The sequence below is a fragment of the Ranitomeya imitator genome, chromosome 7, assembly GCF_032444005.1.
Source record: "Ranitomeya imitator isolate aRanImi1 chromosome 7, aRanImi1.pri, whole genome shotgun sequence".
Taxonomy (NCBI): domain Eukaryota; kingdom Metazoa; phylum Chordata; class Amphibia; order Anura; family Dendrobatidae; genus Ranitomeya; species Ranitomeya imitator.
Genome location: NC_091288.1, coordinates 116,933,090 through 116,954,029, shown reverse-complemented (window position 1 = coordinate 116,954,029; position 20,940 = coordinate 116,933,090). Strand labels below are relative to the sequence as shown.

The following is a 20,940-nucleotide window of genomic DNA, read 5'->3' as shown; positions in this document are numbered from 1 at the left end:
TTCTGGTTAGCCAATAAAGGTATCACTCCTAGAATACTTCTGTCATCATTGGGCAGAAAAATATTCACTTTGACCATTAAACAATGAAATTACAGAATAAAAAAAATCATTCTTTCTTAAGAATGGAGAGGACTTTTAATAGGAGGTAAATTTTAAAGTTGATTTTTTTTTTACTAACAGTTTGCAATTTTATCTATTTATCTTGTTGAAACAACCCTTTAATTTTATTTTACTTCTTGTACTTTTACTTCTAATAGTGTCCAGTAAGCTACTAGGTGAAATAGACTTAAAGGACAAAGATGAAACTTTTATTTCTTCAAGCCACATCAATGCGAGGAATATTCTTTACCCTGACTCCAATGTTGTGCGTTTTCCTGTGCCCGATGAAAAAGTACCTTGGCAGGTATGTGTTTCTTTTGTTTGTATGATATGTGTTATTTTTCAACATTAAAAATGAGACTGTTAGGAAATTTTTTTCTACCAAAAACATGACCTGTATTAAATAACTACAGACTCCCTTGTTAAAACAACTATATTTTACACTGAAACACTGCAGCATGTTAGTTAATCTTTAAAACTGTTAAATAAGTGTGAAGCAAAAAATCATAATTATGGTCTGAGGTCTCTCCAGGCACCAGTGCATAATAAATACAGAGGGGGAAATACAGTTGATTCTCACAAAATTAGAATATCATCAAAAACTTACTTTATTTCAGTTCTTCAATACAAAAAGTTAAACTCATACTGTATATTATATAGAGTCATTACAAACAGAGTGATCTAGTTCAAGTGTTTATTTCTGTTATTGTTGATGATTATGGCTTACAGCAAATGAAAACCCAAAAGTCATTATCTCAGTAAATTTGCCTATATTACAACACCAGCTTGAAAAAAAGTCCAAAATGTTGGCCTACTGAAATGTATGTTCAGTAAATGCACTCAATACTTGGGGCTCCTTTTGCATCAACTGCTGCATCAATGTGGTGTGGCATGGAGGTGATCAGCCTGTGGCACTGCTGAGGTGTTATGGAAGCCCAGGTTGCTTTGATATAAGCCTTCAGCTCATCTGCTTTGTTGTGTCTGGTGTCTCTCATCTTTCTATTGACAATACTTCATAGATTCTCTTTGATGTTAAGGTCAGGCAAGTTTGCTGGCCAATCGAGCATATTTTTATGACAGTTGTTTTTAAACCAGGTATCTGTACTTTTGGCTGTATGTATTAGACATTGGGATTCTCCCGCTGCGCAGGATAGATCCCAGGCATTGCCTGGTGCTGTGGTCTCCCATTCTGGCCCAGCCGCTGCAAGTGCTGCTCAGCACAGACCTCGGTCCCAGCATCTTGCTCAGGCTCGTGATATTTGTGTGGTTGCTGCTGGCTCTCCAGCCAAGTCTTTGGTAGGTGCAGCCTGACGCTTGGGAATCTAAATCCAGATTTCACCTGAATGAGCATGTCTGTGATGAAGCGTCTGTTTATTGGTGGTTGGAAGTTTGCTGCTCTGGTGAAGTGGCAGCCCCAGATTGGTCCACGAGCGATGTCTCGGCCTACTGGGCATGAGTGTTTGGGGGTGGAGCCTAGTATATAAAGGGCCCCCAGTGGTGCACTAGTATCACTTATGTGAGGTAAGTGGATACTCTACCACTCTGTTTGCATGTGTCGCTCTATACACTGAGAGTACTTATGTTGGCAGGTAGGGTTTGGACTGGGTAACTACCCCTTGGCTTAGCATCTGTTTCCTTCATGTGTGCGGTTAGCACAGTTGAGTTACAGAGCAAAGCCAACCCTCAGGCTAGACCTCTCAGCGAAAGCGTCAGGGCTCTGCATCTAGCATCACATGAGTTCTTTCCCTTGTCTCGCTATCTGTTACACATGTGCAGTTAGCACAGTTTACTTGCAGAGCGAGCATTACCCAAGTCAGAGGTGTAGCTAGGGTTTTGGTTCAGGGGGGGGCGAAACTTCAGAGTGGGCCCCTAACCAGGTAACCTTGATTACATCTCGGTAACGTGCCCTAATACTGGAGGAGAGCCTCAGCAGATGACCACGCTGTTACTGAAGATATAACGACCAACATAGATATTACCGCCATATGGTCAGTGGTAGATACCGGTCCTACAGAACATATAACAGATCACAGCACAGTTACAGATGTTCTCTGATGGAATCGTTCATTTTTCCCATCTTTTCCATCTGGCCCAGACCGACATGACAACTTTTTCCAGCCACGACTCATCTGCAGAGAATACAACAAAGACCTGTTTCACTTCTCATAGTCCAGCCCCATCACCATCTATTCCCAACCTACACAAACTCCTCATCTTGCTGATACCCCAATACTGAGCCACTGCTGCCGTAAGTGTCCCTATTACTGCACCTGATACCCCAATACTGAGTCGTTGCTGCCGTATGTGTCCTTATTACTGCACCTGATACCCCAATACTGAGCCGCTGCTGCCGTGTGTCCTTATTACTGCACCTGATACCCCAATACTGAGCTGCTGCTGCCGTATGTGTCCCTATTACTGCACCTGATACCCCAATACTGAGCCGCTGCTGCCGTATGTGGCCCTATTACTGCATCTGATACCCCAATACTGAGCCGCTGCTGCCGTACGTGTCCCTATTACTGCACCTGATAACCCAATACTGAGCCGCTGCCGCCATATGAGACCCTATTACTGCACCTGATACCCCAATACTGAGCCGCTGCCGCCATATGAGACCCTATTACTGCACCTGATACCCCAATACTGAGCCGCTGCCGCCATATGAGACCCTATTACTGCACCTGATACCCCAATACTGAGCCGCTGCAGCCATATGTGTCCCTATTACTGCACCTGATAACCCAATACCCCAATACTGAGCCACTGGCGCCGTATGTGTCCCTATTACTGCACCTGATGCCCCAATACTGAGCCGCTGCTGACGTATGTGACCCTATTACTCCACCTGTTACCCCAATACTGAGCTTCTGCTGCCGTATGTGTCCCTAGTACTGCACCTGCTGTGTGGTTCTCTGTGCCCTCTAAATTCTAAAGCACCCCTCTATAATATAGTAATACTGGGTGCAAGTGCCCTAGAAAACCGTGCCCATATTTTGCCCCCTAGAAAGTAATATTGCCCTATGTGCCCCTTTGATAGTCACAGTAACCTGAGTTCCCCAGTAACAATAAGTGCCCACTTTACATTTAATAATGTCCCGAGTCTCCCCCCTGTACAGCTCTCTTAGGCTAGGTTTCACATTGCGTTAGTGGGTGTCCGCTGACGGAATCCGTTACATAGCGCCACTAATGCAATGTAACGGATCCGTTAGCGCACCCATTGACCGCAATGTATGTAACGCATCCCTAACGCATGCCATTTTTGGCATGCGTTAGGCTAGGTTTACATTTGCGTTGTGCAGTCCATCTAGCGCATACGCTAATGGACTGCGTTAACGCAATGACTAAAAAGGATCGCGTTTAGCTGGGGGGAACACTCTCTCCTGGGCGGCGGTACTGGCACAGGGCCCCTCATATTACGACGGTGTGTCTAACGTTGGTTGTGCACCACCACCATCAGAGACATTGTACTATGAGGGACCCTGTGCCAGTGCCTTCGCCCAAGAGTGGGCACACCCACCTGTCCAGGCAAATGGCACTCACACGGGAGCTTGCGCCAAGTGGTGACCATGGCCCTGTGGGGGGGTCAGCCCATTTAGGGAAGTATAAAAATGGCCTATGGTGGACATTCAGCAGCTGCAAATGGAGGAATTGGAGCAGTCAGTAAGAGGAGGCCAAAAGCAAGACATTTTTAAGGCAAGCTACGTGTCAGCAGGGGAAGGTGGGGCAAAATAATTTGAAATCCATGATTGGTTCATTTTAATGAAGGTTAGATCATCAACAGTATTGAACCAGCAGCACTGAAGACTCTTTCTGATAGCACACTAGCAGCTGGGCAAGCAAGCTCCTGTAATGCATATTCTGCCAATTCAGGCCAGGTGTCTATTTTAGATGCCCAGTAATCAAAGGGGAATGACCTGTGAGGGAGAACATTGATAAGGGAGGAAAAATAGTTAGTAACCATACTGGACAAATGCTGTCTCCTGTCACTTTGAATTGATGCAGCAGTACCTGTCCTGTCTGCGGTCATTGCAAAATCACTCCACAACCTGGTCATAAAACCCCTCTGTCCAACGCCACTTCGGATTTGTGCACCTCTAACACCTCTGCCATGTTACCCCCTACGGCTCGTGTGAGAACCATCACCGCCTCTGTGTGCTATGAATGCCTGAACCAAACAGTTTACAAGAGTTGCTTGTTTGGTAGCCAATATTTGCTCCAGGTTCTCATGTGGCATGATATTTTGTAATTTTCCTTTGTATCATGAATCCAGGAGGCAGGCCAACCAGTAATCGTCATCGGTCATCATTTTGATAATGCGGGGGTCCCTTTTTAGGTTACGCAAGGCATATTCTGCCATGTGGGCCAATGTTCCAGATGTCAATTCACTGCTTGTGCTGAGTTGAGGAGCACTTTCTTGCAAATCAACATCACTTGTGGCCCGCAAAAACCCTGTACCTGACCTTGCAAAGCCACCAGTTTCTATTGCCCCCTGAGAAGCATCCTCCTCCCATAAATATTCATCCCCATCCTCCTCCTCTTCATCCGCCACCTCGTCCAGGAGAGTTCCCTGACCAGACAATGGCTGACTGTCATCAAGGCCTCCCTCCTCCTCGGCTGCAGATGCCAGCTCCTTGATGTGCGTCAAACTTTGCATCAGCAGACGCATTAGTGGGATGCTCATGCTTATGATGGCATCGTCTGCACTTACCAGCCGTGTGCATTCCTTAGAACACTGAAGGACTTGACAGAGGTCTTGGAGCTTCGACCACTGCTGTCATGATCCCAATGGCAGGGGATCACTAAAGGACAAGCACAGATACAAACAAGCTCTAGGGCGATGGAACCTGAGCTGACCGCGACCCTGAACCTAACACACAAATAAAAGTAGCCGGGGAACGTGCCTACGATGATCCTAGACGTCTCGCTCCAGCCGAAGATCTAACTTCCCCTATTAGAAGAAACACAGACCTCTCTTGCCTCCAGAGAAATACCCCACAGAAATAGCAGCCCCCCACATATAATGACGGTGAAATGAGAGGAAAGCACATACGCAGTATGAAAACAGTTTCAGCAAAATGAGGCCCGCTAAAGCTAGATAGCAGAGGATACAAAAGTGAACTGCGCGGTCAGCGAAAAACCCTTCAAAAAACCATCCTGAAATTACTTGAACTCATGTGCCAACTCATGGTACATGAGGAGCAATTTCAGCCCACTAGAGCAACCAGCAGCAAAGAATCAAATATCTGCAGGCTGGACTAAAAAACCAAATAAAGCAAAACACCAAAACAGGAAAATCCAAACTTAGCTTGACCAGAAGGTTCTAGGAGCAGGGAGCAGAGGTAACAAGACACACTGGATACATTGATAACCGGCGAGGAAATGCCAGCAAAGCCAGGTTAAATAGGAAACTCCCATATCCTGATGGAACAGGTGGAACCCAGAGACCCAGGAAAGACAAGTCACTCAGTACCATCAGTAACCACCAGAGGGAGCCCAAAAACATAACTCACAACAGTACCCCCCCTTGAGGAGGGGTCACCGAACCCTCACGAGAACCACCAGGGCGACCAGGATGAGCCCTATGAAAAGCGCGAACCAAATCATCAGCATGAACATCCGAGGCAACCACCCAAGAATTATCCTCCTGACCATAACCCTTCCACTTGACCAAATACTGGAGTTTCCGTCTGGAAACACGAGAATCCAAGATCTTCTCCACAACATACTCCAATTCTCCCTCCACCAGCACTGGAGCAGGAGGCTCAAGCGAAGGAACAACAGGTACCTCATAATTCCGCAACAACGACCGATGGAACACATTATGAATAGCAAACGATGCCGGGAGATCCAAACGAAACGACACAGGGTTAAGAATTTCCAAGATCCTATAGGGACCGATGAACCGAGGCTTGAACTTAGGAGAAGAGACCTTCATAGGAACAAAACGAGAAGACAACCACACCAAGTCCCCAACAAGAAGTCGAAGGACCCACGCGGCGACGGCGATTAGCAAACTGCTGAGCCTTCTCCTGGGACAACTTCAAATTGTCCACCACATGACTCCAAATCCGATGCAACCTATCCACCACCATGTCCACTCCAGGACAATCAGAAGGTTCCACCTGACATGAGGAAAAACGAGGATGAAACCCCGAATTACAAAAGAAAGGAGAAACCAAGGTAGCAGAACTAGTCCGATTATTAAGGGCAAACTCGGCCAGTGGCAAAAAGGTAACCCAGTCATCCTGATCAGCAGAAACAAAACACCTTAAATAAGTTTCCAAGGTCTGATTAGTTCGTTCAGTCTGGCCATTCGTCTGAGGATGGAATGCAGACGAAAAGGACAAATCAATGCCCATCTTAGCACAGAACGTCCGCCAAAATCTAGACACAAACTGGGATCCCCTGTCAGAAACGATGTTCTCAGGAATCCCATGCAAACGAACCACATTTTGAAAAAACAGAGGGACCAACTCAGAGGAGGAAGGTAACTTAGGCAAGGGTACCAGATGAACCATTTTAGAAAAGCGATCACACACAACCCAGATGACGGACATTTTTTGAGAGACAGGGAGATCCGAAATAAAGTCCATGGAAATGTGCGTCCAAGGCCTCTTCGGGATAGGCAAAGGTGACAACAATCCACTGGTCCGAGAACAGCAAGGCTTAGCCCGAGCACAAACCTCACAAGACTGCACAAAAGAACGCACATCCCTCGACAAGGAAGGCCACCAAAAAGACCTGGCCACCAAGTCTCTAGTACCAAATATTCCAGGATGACCTGCCAACGCAGAAGAATGGACTTCGGAGATGACTCTACTGGTCCAATTATCAGGAACAAACAGTCTCTCAGGCGGACAACGATCAGGTTTACCCGCCTGAAACTCCTGCAAAGCACGTCGCAAGTCTGGGGAGACAGCAGACAAAATCACCCCATCCCTAAGGATACCAGAGGGCTCAGAATTACCAAGGGAGTCAGGCACAAAACTCCTAGAAAGAGCATCCGCCTTCACATTCTTTGAACCTGGCAGGTATGAAACCACAAAATTGAAACGAGAGAAAAACAGTGACCAACGAGCCTGTCTAGGATTCAGACGCCTGGCAGACTCAAGGTAAATCAAATTGTTGTGATCAGTCAAGACCACCACACGATGTCTAGCACCCTCTAGCCAATGACGCCACTCCTCAAATGCCCACTTCATGGTCAAAAGTTCCCGATTACCAACATCATAATTCCGCTCAGCCGGCGAAAACTTTCTAGAAAAAAACGCGCATGGCTTCATCACTGAGCCATCGGAGCTTCTCTGTGACAAAACCGCCCCCGCTCCAATCTCGGAAGCATCAACCTCAACCTGAAAAGGGAGCGAAACATCTGGCTGACGCAACACAGGAGCAGAAGAAAACCGGCGCTTAAGTTCCTGAAAGGCCTCCACAGCCGCAGGAGACCAATTAGCAACATCAGCACCCTTCTTAGTCAAATCCGTCAAAGGCTTAACAACACTAGAAAAATTAGTTATAAAACGACGATAGAAATTAGCAAAGCCCAAGAACTTCTGTAGACTCTTAAGAGATGTAGGCTGCGTCCAGTCACAAATAGCCTGAACCTTGACGGGATCCATCTCAATAGTAAAAGGGGATAAAATATACCCCAAGAAAGAAATCTTCTGGACTCCAAAGAGACACTTTGAGCCTTTTACAAACAAGGAATTGGCCCGCAGGACCTGAAACACCTTCCTGACCTGCTGAACATGAGACTCCCAGTCATCAGAAAAAACCAAAATATCATCCAAATACACAATCATAAATTTATCCAGATATTCACGGAAAATATCGTGCATAAAGGACTGGAAGACTGAAGGAGCATTAGAAAGTCCGAAAGGCATTACCAAATACTCAAAATGGCCCTCAGGCGTATTAAATGCAGTTTTCCACTCATCACCTTGCTTTATTCGTATAAGATTATACGCACCCCGAAGATCAATCTTAGTGAACCATTTAGCCCCCTTAATGCGAGCAAACAAATCAGTCAACAATGGCAAAGGATACTGATATTTTACGGTAATCTTATTCAAAAGACGATAATCTATACAAGGCCTCAAGGAACCATCTTTTTTGGCCACGAAAAAAAAACCTTCTCCCAAAGGGGACAAAGATGGACGGATATGTCCCTTTTCCAAGGACTCCTTAACATAATCCCGCATAGCAGTATGCTCTGGCACTGACAGATTGAACAAACGACCTTTAGGAAATTTACTGCCTGGAATTAAATTTATAGCACAATCGCAATCCCTATGAGGAGGAAGCGAACTGAGCTTAGGCTCCTCAAAAACATCCCGATAGTCAGACAAAAACACAGGAATCTCAGAAGGAGTAGATGAAGCGATAGAAATCGGAGGTGCATCATCATGAACCCCCTGACAACCCCAGCTTAACACAGACATCGATTTCCAGTCAAGGACTGGATTATGAGTTTGTAACCATGGCAGACCAAGCACTAGGACATCATGCAAATTATACAGTACCAGGAAGCGAATCACCTCCTGATGAACAGGAGTCATACGCATGGTCACTTGTGTCCAGTACTGAGGTTTATTCATAGCCAAAGGTGTAGAGTCAATTCCCTTCAAAGGAATAGGGACTTCCAGAGGCTCCAGACTAAACCCACAGCGATTGGCAAATGACCAATCCATAAGACTCAGGGCAGCGCCTGAATCCACATAGGCATCGACGGAAATGGATGATAATGAACAAATCAGAGTCACAGACAGAATGAACTTAGACTGTAAAGTACTAATGGCAACAGACTTATCAACCTTTTTTGTGCGTTTAGAGCATGCTGATATAACATGAGCTGAATCACCACAATAAAAGCACAACCTTTTTTTCCGCCTATAATTTTGCCGTTCACTTCTGGACTGAATTCTATCACATTGCATTATCTCAGGTGACGGTTCAGACGACACCGCCAAATGATGCACAGGTTTGCGCTCCCGTAAACGCCGATCAATCTGAATAGCCATAGTCATAGACTCATTCAGACCAGTAGGCGCAGGGAACCCCACCATAACATCTTTAATGGCCTCAGAAAGGCCATCTCTGAACTTTGCAGCCAGGGCGCACTCATTCCACTGAGTAAGCACCGACCACTTCCGAAATTTTTGACAATAAATTTCTGCTTCATCTTGCCCCTGAGAGAGGGCCAGCAAAGCTTTTTCAGCCTGAATCTCTTGGTTAGGTTCCTCATAGAGCAAACCCAATGCCAGAAAAAACGCATCCGCATTAAGCAACGCAGGGTCCCCTGGTGTCAATGCAAATGCCCAATCCTGAGGGTCACCCCGCAGGAAAGATATAATAATCTTGACTTGCTGAGCAGGGTCTCCAGAGGAGCGAGATTTCAAAGAAAGAAACAACTTGCAATTGTTCCTAAAATTCAGAAAACGAGATCTATCTCCAGAAAAAAACTCTGGGACAGGAATTCTAGGTTCAAACATAGGAGCATGTACAACAAAATCCTGTATATTTTGAACCTTAGCGGCAAGATTATTTAGGCTGGAAGCCAAACTCTGGACGTCCATGATAAACAGCTGGGATCAGAGCCATTCAAAGATTAAGAGGAGGAGGAAGTAGCCAGGCTGCAATAAGGCTAGGCAGCAAACTCTGAGGGAAAGAGGAAAAAAAAAAAAAAAAAAACATCCTCAGACTACTTATCCTCCTACTTCAGCCAATACAATTAACACTTTGTGGGCCGGTTATACTGTCATGATCCCAATGGCAGGGGATCACTAAAGGACAAGCACAGATACAAACAAGCTCTAGGGCGATGGAACCTGAGCTGACCGCGACCCTGAACCTAACACACAAATAAAAGTAGCCGGGGAACGTGCCTACGATGATCCTAGACGTCTCGCTCCAGCCGAAGATCTAACTTCCCCTATTAGAAGAAACACAGACCTCTCTTGCCTCCAGAGAAATACCCCACAGAAATAGCAGCCCCCCACATATAATGACGGTGAAATGAGAGGAAAGCACATACGCAGTATGAAAACAGTTTCAGCAAAATGAGGCCCGCTAAAGCTAGATAGCAGAGGATACAAAAGTGAACTGCGCGGTCAGCGAAAAACCCTTCAAAAAACCATCCTGAAATTACTTGAACTCATGTGCCAACTCATGGTACATGAGGAGCAATTTCAGCCCACTAGAGCAACCAGCAGCAAAGAATCAAATATCTGCAGGCTGGACTAAAAAACCAAATAAAGCAAAACACCAAAACAGGAAAATCCAAACTTAGCTTGACCAGAAGGTTCTAGGAGCAGGGAGCAGAGGTAACAAGACACACTGGATACATTGATAACCAGCGAGGAAATGCCAGCAAAGCCAGGTTAAATAGGAAACTCCCATATCCTGATGGAACAGGTGGAACCCAGAGACCCAGGAAAGACAAGTCACTCAGTACCATCAGTAACCACCAGAGGGAGCCCAAAAACAGAACTCACAACACACTGCACACCAGACAACTCCATGTCTGCCATCCAACTGCCTGACCATGTATGTGTATCCTCCCACAAATAAATGACAGCATGCCTCTGTTTGCACAGCCTCTGAAGCATGTGCAGTGTGGAGTTCCACCTTGTTGCAACGTTGATCATTAGGTGGTGCTGGGGAAGATTCAGCGATCGCTGATGGTTCTGCATACGGCTGGAGTGTACGGGCGATCAGCGGATGTGCAATCAAAGTCTTCGCACCTTCAGGAGCAGGGTTGGTAACTCCGGATAATTTTTCAGGAAGCACTGCACCACCAGGTTCAAGGTGTGAGCCAGGCAAGGAATGTGTTTCAGTTCTGAAAGGGCTATGGCAGCCATAAAATTCCTTCCGTTATCACTGACTACCTTGCCAAGATATACATTGCCCAGCCATGACTGAGTTTCTTGCTGCAAGTACTCGGCCAGTACTTCCGCGGTGTGTCTGATGTCACCCAAACACTTCATTTGTAGCACAGCCTGCTGACGCTTACCGCTAGCAGTTCCATAATGGGACACCTCGTGTGCATCACTGGCAGCTGCGGATGGATTGGTCGTGTGACTGCGCTCTGTGGATGAGCTTTCACTTCTGGAGGAGGAGGAGGGGTGGCGAACGCCTACAACCAACTGCTTCCTAGACCGTGGGCTAGGCAGAACTGTCCCACTATGGCTGTCCCCTGTGGACCCTGCATCCACCACATTAACCCAATGCGCCGTGATGGACACGTAACAACCTGGCCATGCCTACTGGTCCATGCATCTGTTGTGAGGTGCACCTTTCTACTGACTGATTGCAGTGCATGGACAATGCTGTCTTTGACATGCAGGTGGAGGGCTGGGATGGCTTTTCTCGCAAAGAAGTGTCGACTGGGTAGGTCATAGCGTGGTACTGCGTAGGCCATCAGGGCTCTGAAAGCTTCGCTTTCAACCAACCGGTAGGGCATTATCTCTAATGAGATCAGTCTAGCAATGTGGGCGTTCAAACCCTGTGTACGCGGATGTCAGGATGAGTACTATCTTTTCCTAAGGAGAGCCTCTTGTAGGGTGAGCTGGACTGGAGAGCTGCATATGGTGGAACTAGTGGGGGTGGTGGTGGACATGGCAGATTGAGAGAGGGTTGGTGATGGTATTCTTGATCTTGGCCTACCTAAAGTGTTTCCTACCAAGAACCTTGTGATTCCCTGACTGCTTTGGCCTTGCGACGATACCTCCACATTTGCTGCTGGTGGTATCCTAACTGGTGGGTTTACTGTGAGGGAAGCAATGTAGCGTTGCTGACTACCTTCATTCTAAGCAGGTGCACCAACGGTACTGGATGTTTGGTAGTTAGTCCAGGCTTGCAAGTGCATGCTGGTTAAATGTCTACGCATGCACGTTGTATTTAAATTTAGGCGATTCGTCCCTCTGCTAAAGGTCATTGAGCACTTCTTACAGATAACTTTGCACTAATCATTCGGATCTTGGTTAAAAAATGCCCACACTGCACTTTTCCTACGATGGATTACCTTTTCAGGCATTGCACGCTGTGCTATTTTCACCGGATGGCTACGGTGTCCTTAAACTGTTTTTGGATTTGACAAACATTTTTGGCCAGATACAGGCCTGCCAGATGAAAGCTGTTGCGATGTAGATGGCTGCTGCGGATCATCCTCCTCCGCTTCTGAGCTACTGGCAGCGGCACCCTCTTACCCCAATGGCTGCCAATCTGGGTCAACAACTGGGTCATCTATCAACCTCCTCTTCAATTTCATGTGCACCTTCCTCTGTGTCACCATGTAAGGTGCTATAGCGTTCGTGACGAGGCACCATAGTCTCATCAGGGTCAGATTCTGGCTCAGTACACCTGCGAGGGCAATGTAGTGATCTGAGTCAGTGGAACAGCATTATAATCTAGCTGTGGCTGTGCATCAGTGAACTCCATGTCCGATTCATCTTGTAATGGGCTTTTAACAATTTCCCTCTCTAACCCAGGCACGGTATGTGTAAAGAGCTCCATGGAGTAAACTGTAGTTTCGCCTGCCGCATCCTTCACTTTTGATTTGGGTGAAGGACACAAGGAAGTGACTTGTTCCTGAATGGGAGCATCCACTGACGACTCGCTGCTTTTAGATTTCGAACCTTCAGAAGAGGAGGCGAGGAAAGTCAAAACTTTTTCCTGCTGCTCCAGCATTAAAACCTGTTTTCCTACTCCCAGATAAGGGAGCCTTCGACGATGACGCTGGCTCAACACCTCGAGCCTTTGGTGCTCTTTTGCTTTTCCCACTACCAACAGATGCTCCACCACCACCACCACCACCACCATCAGTACCAGCTGGCAACGCCCGCCCACGGCCTCTTCCACCAGACTTCCTCATTTTTGCAAATATCTAACCAAAATAACAACCGTTATATGGTACTGTGAAACAAGGTAGAAGGTGTATATACACTTGTGGATAATTTAAATCTCCCTTTATTTGGGGGGGAGACTGCAACAAAACTCAGGCGTAGGATATTACACTACACAATGTAAGTGGCAGAACGTGGCTGGAAGATGTACGACAAACTAACAGAACTGTGACGTAGACCCACTTAGTGCCAATATAAATCTCCCTTTTTTTTGGGGGGGAGACTGCAACAAAACTCAGGCCTAGTGTATTACACTACACAATGTATGTGGCAGAACGAGGCTGGAAGATGTACGACAAACTAACAGAACTGTGACGTAGATCCACTTAGTGCCAATTTAAATCTCCCTTTTTTGGGGGGGAAACTGCAACAAAACTCAGGCCCAGTGTATTACACTACACAATGTAAGTGGCAGAACGAGGCTGGAAGATGTACGACAAACTAACTGAACTGTGACGTAGATCCACTTAGTGCCAATTTAAATCTCCCTTTTTTTGGGGGGGGAGACTGCAACAAAACTCAGGCCCAGTGTATTACACTACACAATGTAAGTGGCAGAACGTGGCTGGAAAATATATCAAACAATACAAGGGCTGCAGTACAATTTCAATCTCCCTACAATGATCTCAGGACAAGTATGGCAGCAATAAAAAGGACTGCTGCACAAAAAAGTGTGGACAAAGAAACAAGAGAACTGTGCAGAAAGGAGCAACAGGATTTTTGCTTTCAAAAAAGCAGTTGGTTTGCACAGTGGCGTACAAACAGCAATGTAGCTATCAGGGAGCCTTATAAGGCAGCCAAATAAGCTACAGAGCTGATGCACCAAAAATATAAACACCACTGTCATTGCAAACAAATGGTGGTTTTGGACAGTGGAAATCGCTACAGCACAAGCAGTTTCGGGGCTTAATCTTCCCTCCCTAACTATATCCCTTCTTCTGATGCAGCTGCGACAACCTCTCCCTATGCTACGATCGGCAGAAGTAAGATGGCGGTCGGCGTGCACGCCCCTTTATAGCCCCTGTGATGCCGCAGAAAGCAAGCCAATCACTGTCATGCCCTTCTCTAAGATGGTGGGGACCGAGACCTATGTCATCACGCTGCCCACACTCTGCGTCCTCCTTCATTGGTTGAAAAATGGCGCTGAAAGCATCATATGAAACGTGACTTTGTTGTGAAGATCGCCGACCTCATGGCCGATCCCACACTAGTGCAGCGCCCCAGAGACCTGGTCGCTGCAGTATGGCCCCAAGGCGAGTAGCGGTACGTCCGATGGCACTAAGGAGCTCTCCTGACCAGGTATTACCAGAACACATTACACTTCACACTCCGGCCACTAGAGGGAGAAAAAGGCTTTATTTATTGGCCCACTGCTCACACTGGTAAAACTAGGGGCTGGGGAGGAAGTTAGTTAGAAGCTGACTGGGTTGGAACCAGGCAACATCCCGTGGCAGGGGGTGTTGTGGGGAGAAGACACAGGGGGGTCCCTGTCAGGCGTGGGAACCTGGCAGGCGCCTAGCGAACAGAGCAGAACGTAACGGAACCGCGCCTGCACACCTTGCGGCGGTATCCTAAGAAAGAGACGAGGGGAAGAATATTGTGGAACAGTGTAAACGCGATCAGCACAAAGGAGAGCCAGTAAGAGTCGTGCCGAGAGAGGAAGGCAACATCTTACTGAGGCGCGTAGTCGGTGGCCGGATCACCGTAGGAGTAACTGACTCCAGGCCTTACTTCAAATTCTGCTGGACAGTTGATTATAGGTTGGCTGTCTACCTTTTACACCCACGAAGACATAGGGGGCAACATTGGGAGAGGGGCGTCTCTAGGGTCCCGGAAGACCTCCAAGCCTTCCCGTCAAACGGGTGGCATCCTAGCCATACTATATCTGGGGGACGTTAGAAACTAGCAACATCTGGAACCAAAGAACGAGAGAGAGAGAGAGAGAGAGAGAGAAAGCTGTAGAGAACGAACGAAGGAGAACAGCAGTTGTGAGGACTATTCCGAATGCTCAGCAGGGTAGGACTACAACACACAGGCGCTATTGGTAGGCAACGATTTCCATCTGCGAGGGAAACTCTGGATGTGCCCATCGGACCGGCCGGTCTCTGATAGCCCGGTTGAACGTGCTCTGGACTGAGTGTACTGAAGCCTTCAGTAAAAGGTAAAGAGACTGCAACTCTGTGTCCTCGTTATTGCCTGCACCTCACACCATCACCATCTACCTTACTGGGAAGCCCTGGGGATTTACTTCACCTGTGGGAAGGTATACCATCCAGCTGCCATTCCATCACCCCAGCGGACCCCACAGCAGCGTCAGTCACCCTGACCGAATACCACAGGTGGCATCACGAACCTCTGACAGACTGTACTACCCCTTTCATTGGACGCCCCTTAGCAGGGTCACGACCGGGTCCAGTCACCGTGACAGCCCCAGAACTGGGAAGAAAGGACCGGTACCGAGTGACTAGTGGCCCTGTCTGGGGGCGCTCCAACTTAGCGTCACGAACAGGATCGTACTTAAGCCTGAAGAATTGGGTCATGTGTGCCTTGGAACTGTGGTTGAAACATGTTGGACTGTGATTTATTGCAAGGACTGTGTATTGCTATTGCTGCAAGCTTCCCGCCAAAACCGCCGCCATTGTAGCGCCACGAGGGGCGCACGAGAAGAAGAAAGGCGTGGAAGTGGGTGTGAAAGAACTGAAGAGCGCGAACGATAATGGCTGCCCAGTCTAAGTATTGTTGTATCCTGAGGGCGGGCCCGTCAGCCGCTGAGGTCCGCCTTCTCATCCTCTACGGAGGGTGGGGACAGTGGGGACGGAGCCGCCCCCGAAAGAGAGCCCAAGAAGAAGACACAGAAGAAGCGACAAAGATGGCGACTCCCAGGCGACCGCATGGAGACGACCCGGCCAGGCGCAGGCCTGTATCGCCCGCAGCGGCCCCGGAGTCACCGCCGCTGCAGGACTTCACTGCTGTGCAGCTGCCCGAAGGGAAGCCCGGAGGCCGGATGCCTGACGGCTGGGTGGCCGCTGCCGAGGCTCGGCGGCTGGCACGTTACCTGGAGGCCCGTGCCCAAGTGAGTTCCGGGTTGGGCCACCCGACGGAGATCCGTCTGTCCCTTGTGTCCCCTCCTCTGTTTACTCCGGCTGCGTCAAGGCTCTGCACCCGGCCAGGGAGTTGTGCCCTGCAGGAGCGGGACTTAAGAATCCTGCCGGTGACAGAGCACCAGCGACGCCTAGTGGCGGCTTGGAGGAAACAGCAGCGGCCTGTGGAGGTGATAGACCTCACCGCAGAGGAGAAGGTTCCGCCGTCGCACTGGGGAGTGGTGGTTTTCTACAACCCCAGAGAAGAGACGGGGGTGATCCAGGAGATCGGAGAACCCCTGCAGGTCTGTGTGGATCGGAGTGAAGTGGAGCCCTGCTATGGGACGAGGGAGGAGACCCATGAACTGAGGCCAGGCGACGCGGTGACATATACACGGTAGCGGAGAGAGGCCGGCTGGGTGGCCAGAGGTGTCCAGTTGTGCGCGGCCCTACAGGTGGAAGCTGGAGATCCGGAGGAAGGGGTCCCTGTGCCTGATCACCAAGTGAGCCCAGTCCCGCGAACAACTGCGGATGCCATCCGTTCCCAACAGAAAGGTGTGGTCTGTGATGTAAGACCACAACCTCCACAACACTAAACCTCGAAGACCTGAAAATTTTTTACATAGTTAACTGTTTCCTGCTGCTACTTTAAACCCGTCCAGGGTTAACTCCTAGAGATCCCTTTGTTTACCCGGGATCCCTATTGTTTTCTATTGTTTGTTTTTCTACTCTTCATCATTGTTTTAAAGACTGCCGGATCATGGACGGTGAATGATTCAGAACTCCTTGTAAATAGTTTGCACCTTCTTAAAGGTGCCCCCTACTGGTTTTATAAGTCGATGAAGACTTTTCGAAGACTTTGCGAAGACTTGCTGCACAAGGACTTGCTTGCCGTGAACTTGCTTGCTGGAAAGAGAATCTACACCGAAGACTTGGGTCCCTCTTAAAGGGAATGTTTGATAATAACTTTGATAAAGGTTGAAACGTTGATAATGTTGAGGAATTTAGATGAATAATGTTAATAAAGATTGAGGACAGGAAAGTTTGAAGTGAACCCGTAGGGGATAAAGATGGAGTCCTCCTGAGAGAAGTAGAAAGATGGTGGGCACAATGGCAGTAGGCTCAGCCAAGGAGCTAGGCGGTCCTGCATTGGTGAAGTGAGAACGGAAAAGAAAGTTGAATTGTTATAGTACTTGATAGTAGGCCTTTAGTGGGTTCAGCTTATACGCCCTTAAAGGAAGAGTTAGTTATTTGTTCCAAAAATTTGCACTTAGTAGCATACCCGGCTGGGTACTAAGAGTTATTTATAGTCATAATGTTATTTAAAAATATTTAACTGTTATTTTTGTTTGTAACGTTCAAGTGTCCTTGCCTCCCATAAAGGGAAGCATCTTTCTATTTATTTGTTCTTAGCATCCAAAAATTTTGTATGTCTTTCACTGCATTATATTGTTGTTCTTCTTGCCAGTCCAGGAGTACTGGATTTAATCGGGGGGAGTGCAGCGCCCCAGAGACCTGGTCGTTGCAGTATGGCCCCAAAGCGAGTAGCGGTACGTCCCATGGCACTAAGGAGCTCTCCTTACCAGGTATCACCAGAACACATTACACTTCACACTCCGGCTACTAGGGGGAGAAAAAGGCTTTATTTATTTGGCCACTCCTCACACTGGTAAAACTAGGGGCTGGGGAGGAAGTTAGTTAGAAGCTGACTGGGTTGGAACCAGGCAACATCACGTGGCAGGGGGTGTTGCGGGGAGAAGACACAGGGGGGTACTGTTGTGAATTCTGTGATCAAGCTCCCTCCTGTGGTCACGAGTGGTACTGTGGCTTCTGAGTTTCCTTCCTCAGGTGATGAGGTTAAGTCGTTAGGTGCTGCTCTATTTAACTCCACCTAGTGCTTTGATCCTGGCCTCCAGTCAATGTTCTAGTATTGGTCTTGCTTCCTCCTGGATCGTTCCTGTGGCCTGTCTGCTCAGCATAAGCTAAGTTCTGCTTGTGTTACTTTTGTTGCTATATTTTCTGTCCAGCTTGCTTTTTTGGTTTTGCTTGCTTGCTGGAAGCTCTGAGACGCAGAGGGAGCACCTCCGTACCGTTAGTCGGTGCGGAGGGTCTTTTTGCCCCTCTGCGTGGTTGTTTGTAGGTTTTTGTGTTGACCGCAAAGCTATCTTTCCTATCCTCGGTCTATTCAGTAAGTCGGGCCTCACTTTGCTAAATCTATTTCATCTCTGTGTTTGTATTTTCATCTTAACTCACAGTCATTATATGTGGGGGGCTGCCTTTTCCTTTGGGGAATTTCTCTGAGGCAAGGTAGGCTTATTTTTCTATCTTCAGGCTAGCTAGTTTCTCAGGCTGTGCCGAGTTGCATAGGGAGCGTTAGGCGCAATCCATGGCTACCTCTAGTGTGGTTTGATAGGTTTAGGGATTGCGGTCAGCAGAGTTCCCACGTCTCAGAGCTTGTCCTATGTTTTGTGGTTTTTGTCAGGTCACTTGTGTGCTCTGAACTTCAAGGTCCATTGTGGTTCTGAATTACCTATTCATAACAGTACTGAAGGCCCAAAGTACTATGCTTCTCAATAGAGGGAAAAAAGAAGTTCTGAGACCATATTTTTTTTCTTTGCACTGTGTTTTGCCTTTTTTTTCCCCTAGACATTTGGATGGTTCAGGACACAGGTGTGGTGATGGATATTAAAGGTCTGTCTTCATGTGTGGATCTTCTCACTGCAAGAGTACAAAATATTCAATACTTTGTGGCTCAGAATTCTATGTTAGAACCAAGAATTCCTATTCCTGATTTGTTTTCTGGACATAGAGCTAAATTTCTGAGTTTCAAAAATAATTGCAAACTGTTTCTGGCGTTGAAACCTCGCTCCTCTGGTGACCCAGTTCAACAAGTTAAGATCATTATTTCTTTATTACGTGGCGACCCTCAAGACTGGGCATTTTCCCTTGCGCCAGGAGATCCTGCATTATGTAATATTGATGCGTTTTTTCTGGCGCTCGGATTACTGTACGATGAACCTAATTCAGTGGATCAGGCAGAGAAAAATTTGCTGGCTCTGTGTCAGGGTCAGGATGAGATAGAGATTTATTGTCAGAAGTTTAGAAGGTGGTCTGTGCTCACTCAATGGAATGAATGTGCTTTGGCAGCAATCTTCAGAAAGGGTCTCTCTGAAGCTCTTAAGGATGTCATGGTGGGATTTCCTATGCCTGCTGGTTTGAATGAGTCTATGTCTTTGGCCATTCAGATCGGTCGACGCTTGCATGAGCGTAAATCTGTGCACCATTTGGCAGTATTATCTGAGCATAAACCTGAGCCTATGCAGTGCGATAGGACTTTGACCAGAGCTGAAAGGCAAGAACACAGACGTCAGAATGGGCTGTGTTTCTACTGTGGTGATTCCACTCATGCTATCTCCGATTGTCCTAAGCGCACTAAGCGGTTCGCTAAGTCTGCCACCATTGGTACGGTACAGTCGAAATTTCTTTTGTCCGTTACTTTGATCTGCTCTTTGTCTTCCTATTCTGTCATGGCATTTGTGGATTCAGGCGCTGCCCTGAATTTGATGGACTTGGAGTTTGCTAGGCGCTGTGGGTTTGTCTTGGAGCCCTTGCAGTGTCTTATTCCATTGAGAGGAATTGATGCTACGCCTTTGGCCAAGAATAAGCCTCAGTATTGGACCCAGCTGACCATGTGCATGGCTCCTGCGCACCAGGAGGATATTCGCTTTCTGGTGTTCCAAAATCTGCATGATGTGGTCGTGTTGGGGTTGCCATGGCTACAAGTCCATAACCCAGTGTTAGATTGGAAATCAATGTCTGTGTCCAGCTGGGGTTGTCAGGGGGTACATGGTGATGTTCCATTTCTGTCTATCTCATCATCCACCCCTTCTGAGGTCCCAGAGTTCTTGTCTGATTACCGGGATGTATTCGATGAGCCCAAGTCCAATGCCCTACCTCCGCATAGGGATTGTGATTGTGCTATCGAGTTGATTCCTGGTAGTAAGTTTCCTAAGGGTCGACTGTTTAATTTATCTGTACCTGAGCACACCGCTATGCGGAGTTACGTAAAAGAATCCTTGGAGAAGGGTCATATTCTGCCGTCTTCATCGCCATTGGGAGCAGGGTTCTTTTTTGTGGCCAAGAAGGATGGTTCGCTGAGACCTTGTATTGATTACCACCTTCTAAATAAAATCACGGTCAAATTTCAGTACCCCTTGCCGCTGCTATCTGATTTGTTTGCTCGGATTAAGGGGGCTAGTTGGTTCACCAAGATAGATCTTCGTGGTGCATATAATCTTGTGCGTATTAAACGGGGCGATGAATGGAAAACTGCATTTAATACGCCCGAGGGCCATTTTGAGTACCTAGTTATGCCATTCGGACTTGTCAATGCTCCATCAGTATTTCAGTCCTTTATGCATGACATCTTCCGAGAGCACCTGGATAAATTCCTGATTGTATACTTGGATGATATTTTGGTCTTCTCGGATGATTGGGAGTCTCATGTGAAGCAGGTCAGAATGGTGTTCCAGGTCCTGCGTGCTAATTCTTTGTTTGTGAAGGGATCAAAGTTTCTCTTTGGTGTTCAGAAGGTTTCATTTTTGGGGTTCATTTTTTCCCCTTCTACCATCGAGATGGACCCTGTTAAGGTCCAGGCCATTTATGATTGGACTCAGCCGACTGTTGTGAATTCTGTGGCAGAGCTCCCTCCTGTGGTCACAAGTGGTACTTCGGCTGATTCTCTCTGTAAGCTTCCGTTGGTGGAGGGAAGTGGTACTGCGGCTTCTGAGTTTCCTCCCTCAGGTGATGTGGTGAGGTCGTTAGGTGCTGCTCTACTTAACTCCACCTAGTGCTTT

The 20,940-nt window shown here is 47.5% G+C and overlaps 1 protein-coding gene across 1 annotated transcript in view; it reads left to right on the top strand.

Annotated features, from left to right (window-relative positions):
* Positions 1-20,940, top strand: part of TRPM2 (transient receptor potential cation channel subfamily M member 2) — a 1,329,765-nt gene that overhangs the window by 895,487 nt on the left and 413,338 nt on the right. Inside the window, exon 27 of the mRNA XM_069733764.1 lies at positions 258-403. Within this exon, the coding sequence (XP_069589865.1) occupies positions 258-403 (146 nt within the window). The remainder of the gene's footprint in view (positions 1-257; positions 404-20,940) is intronic.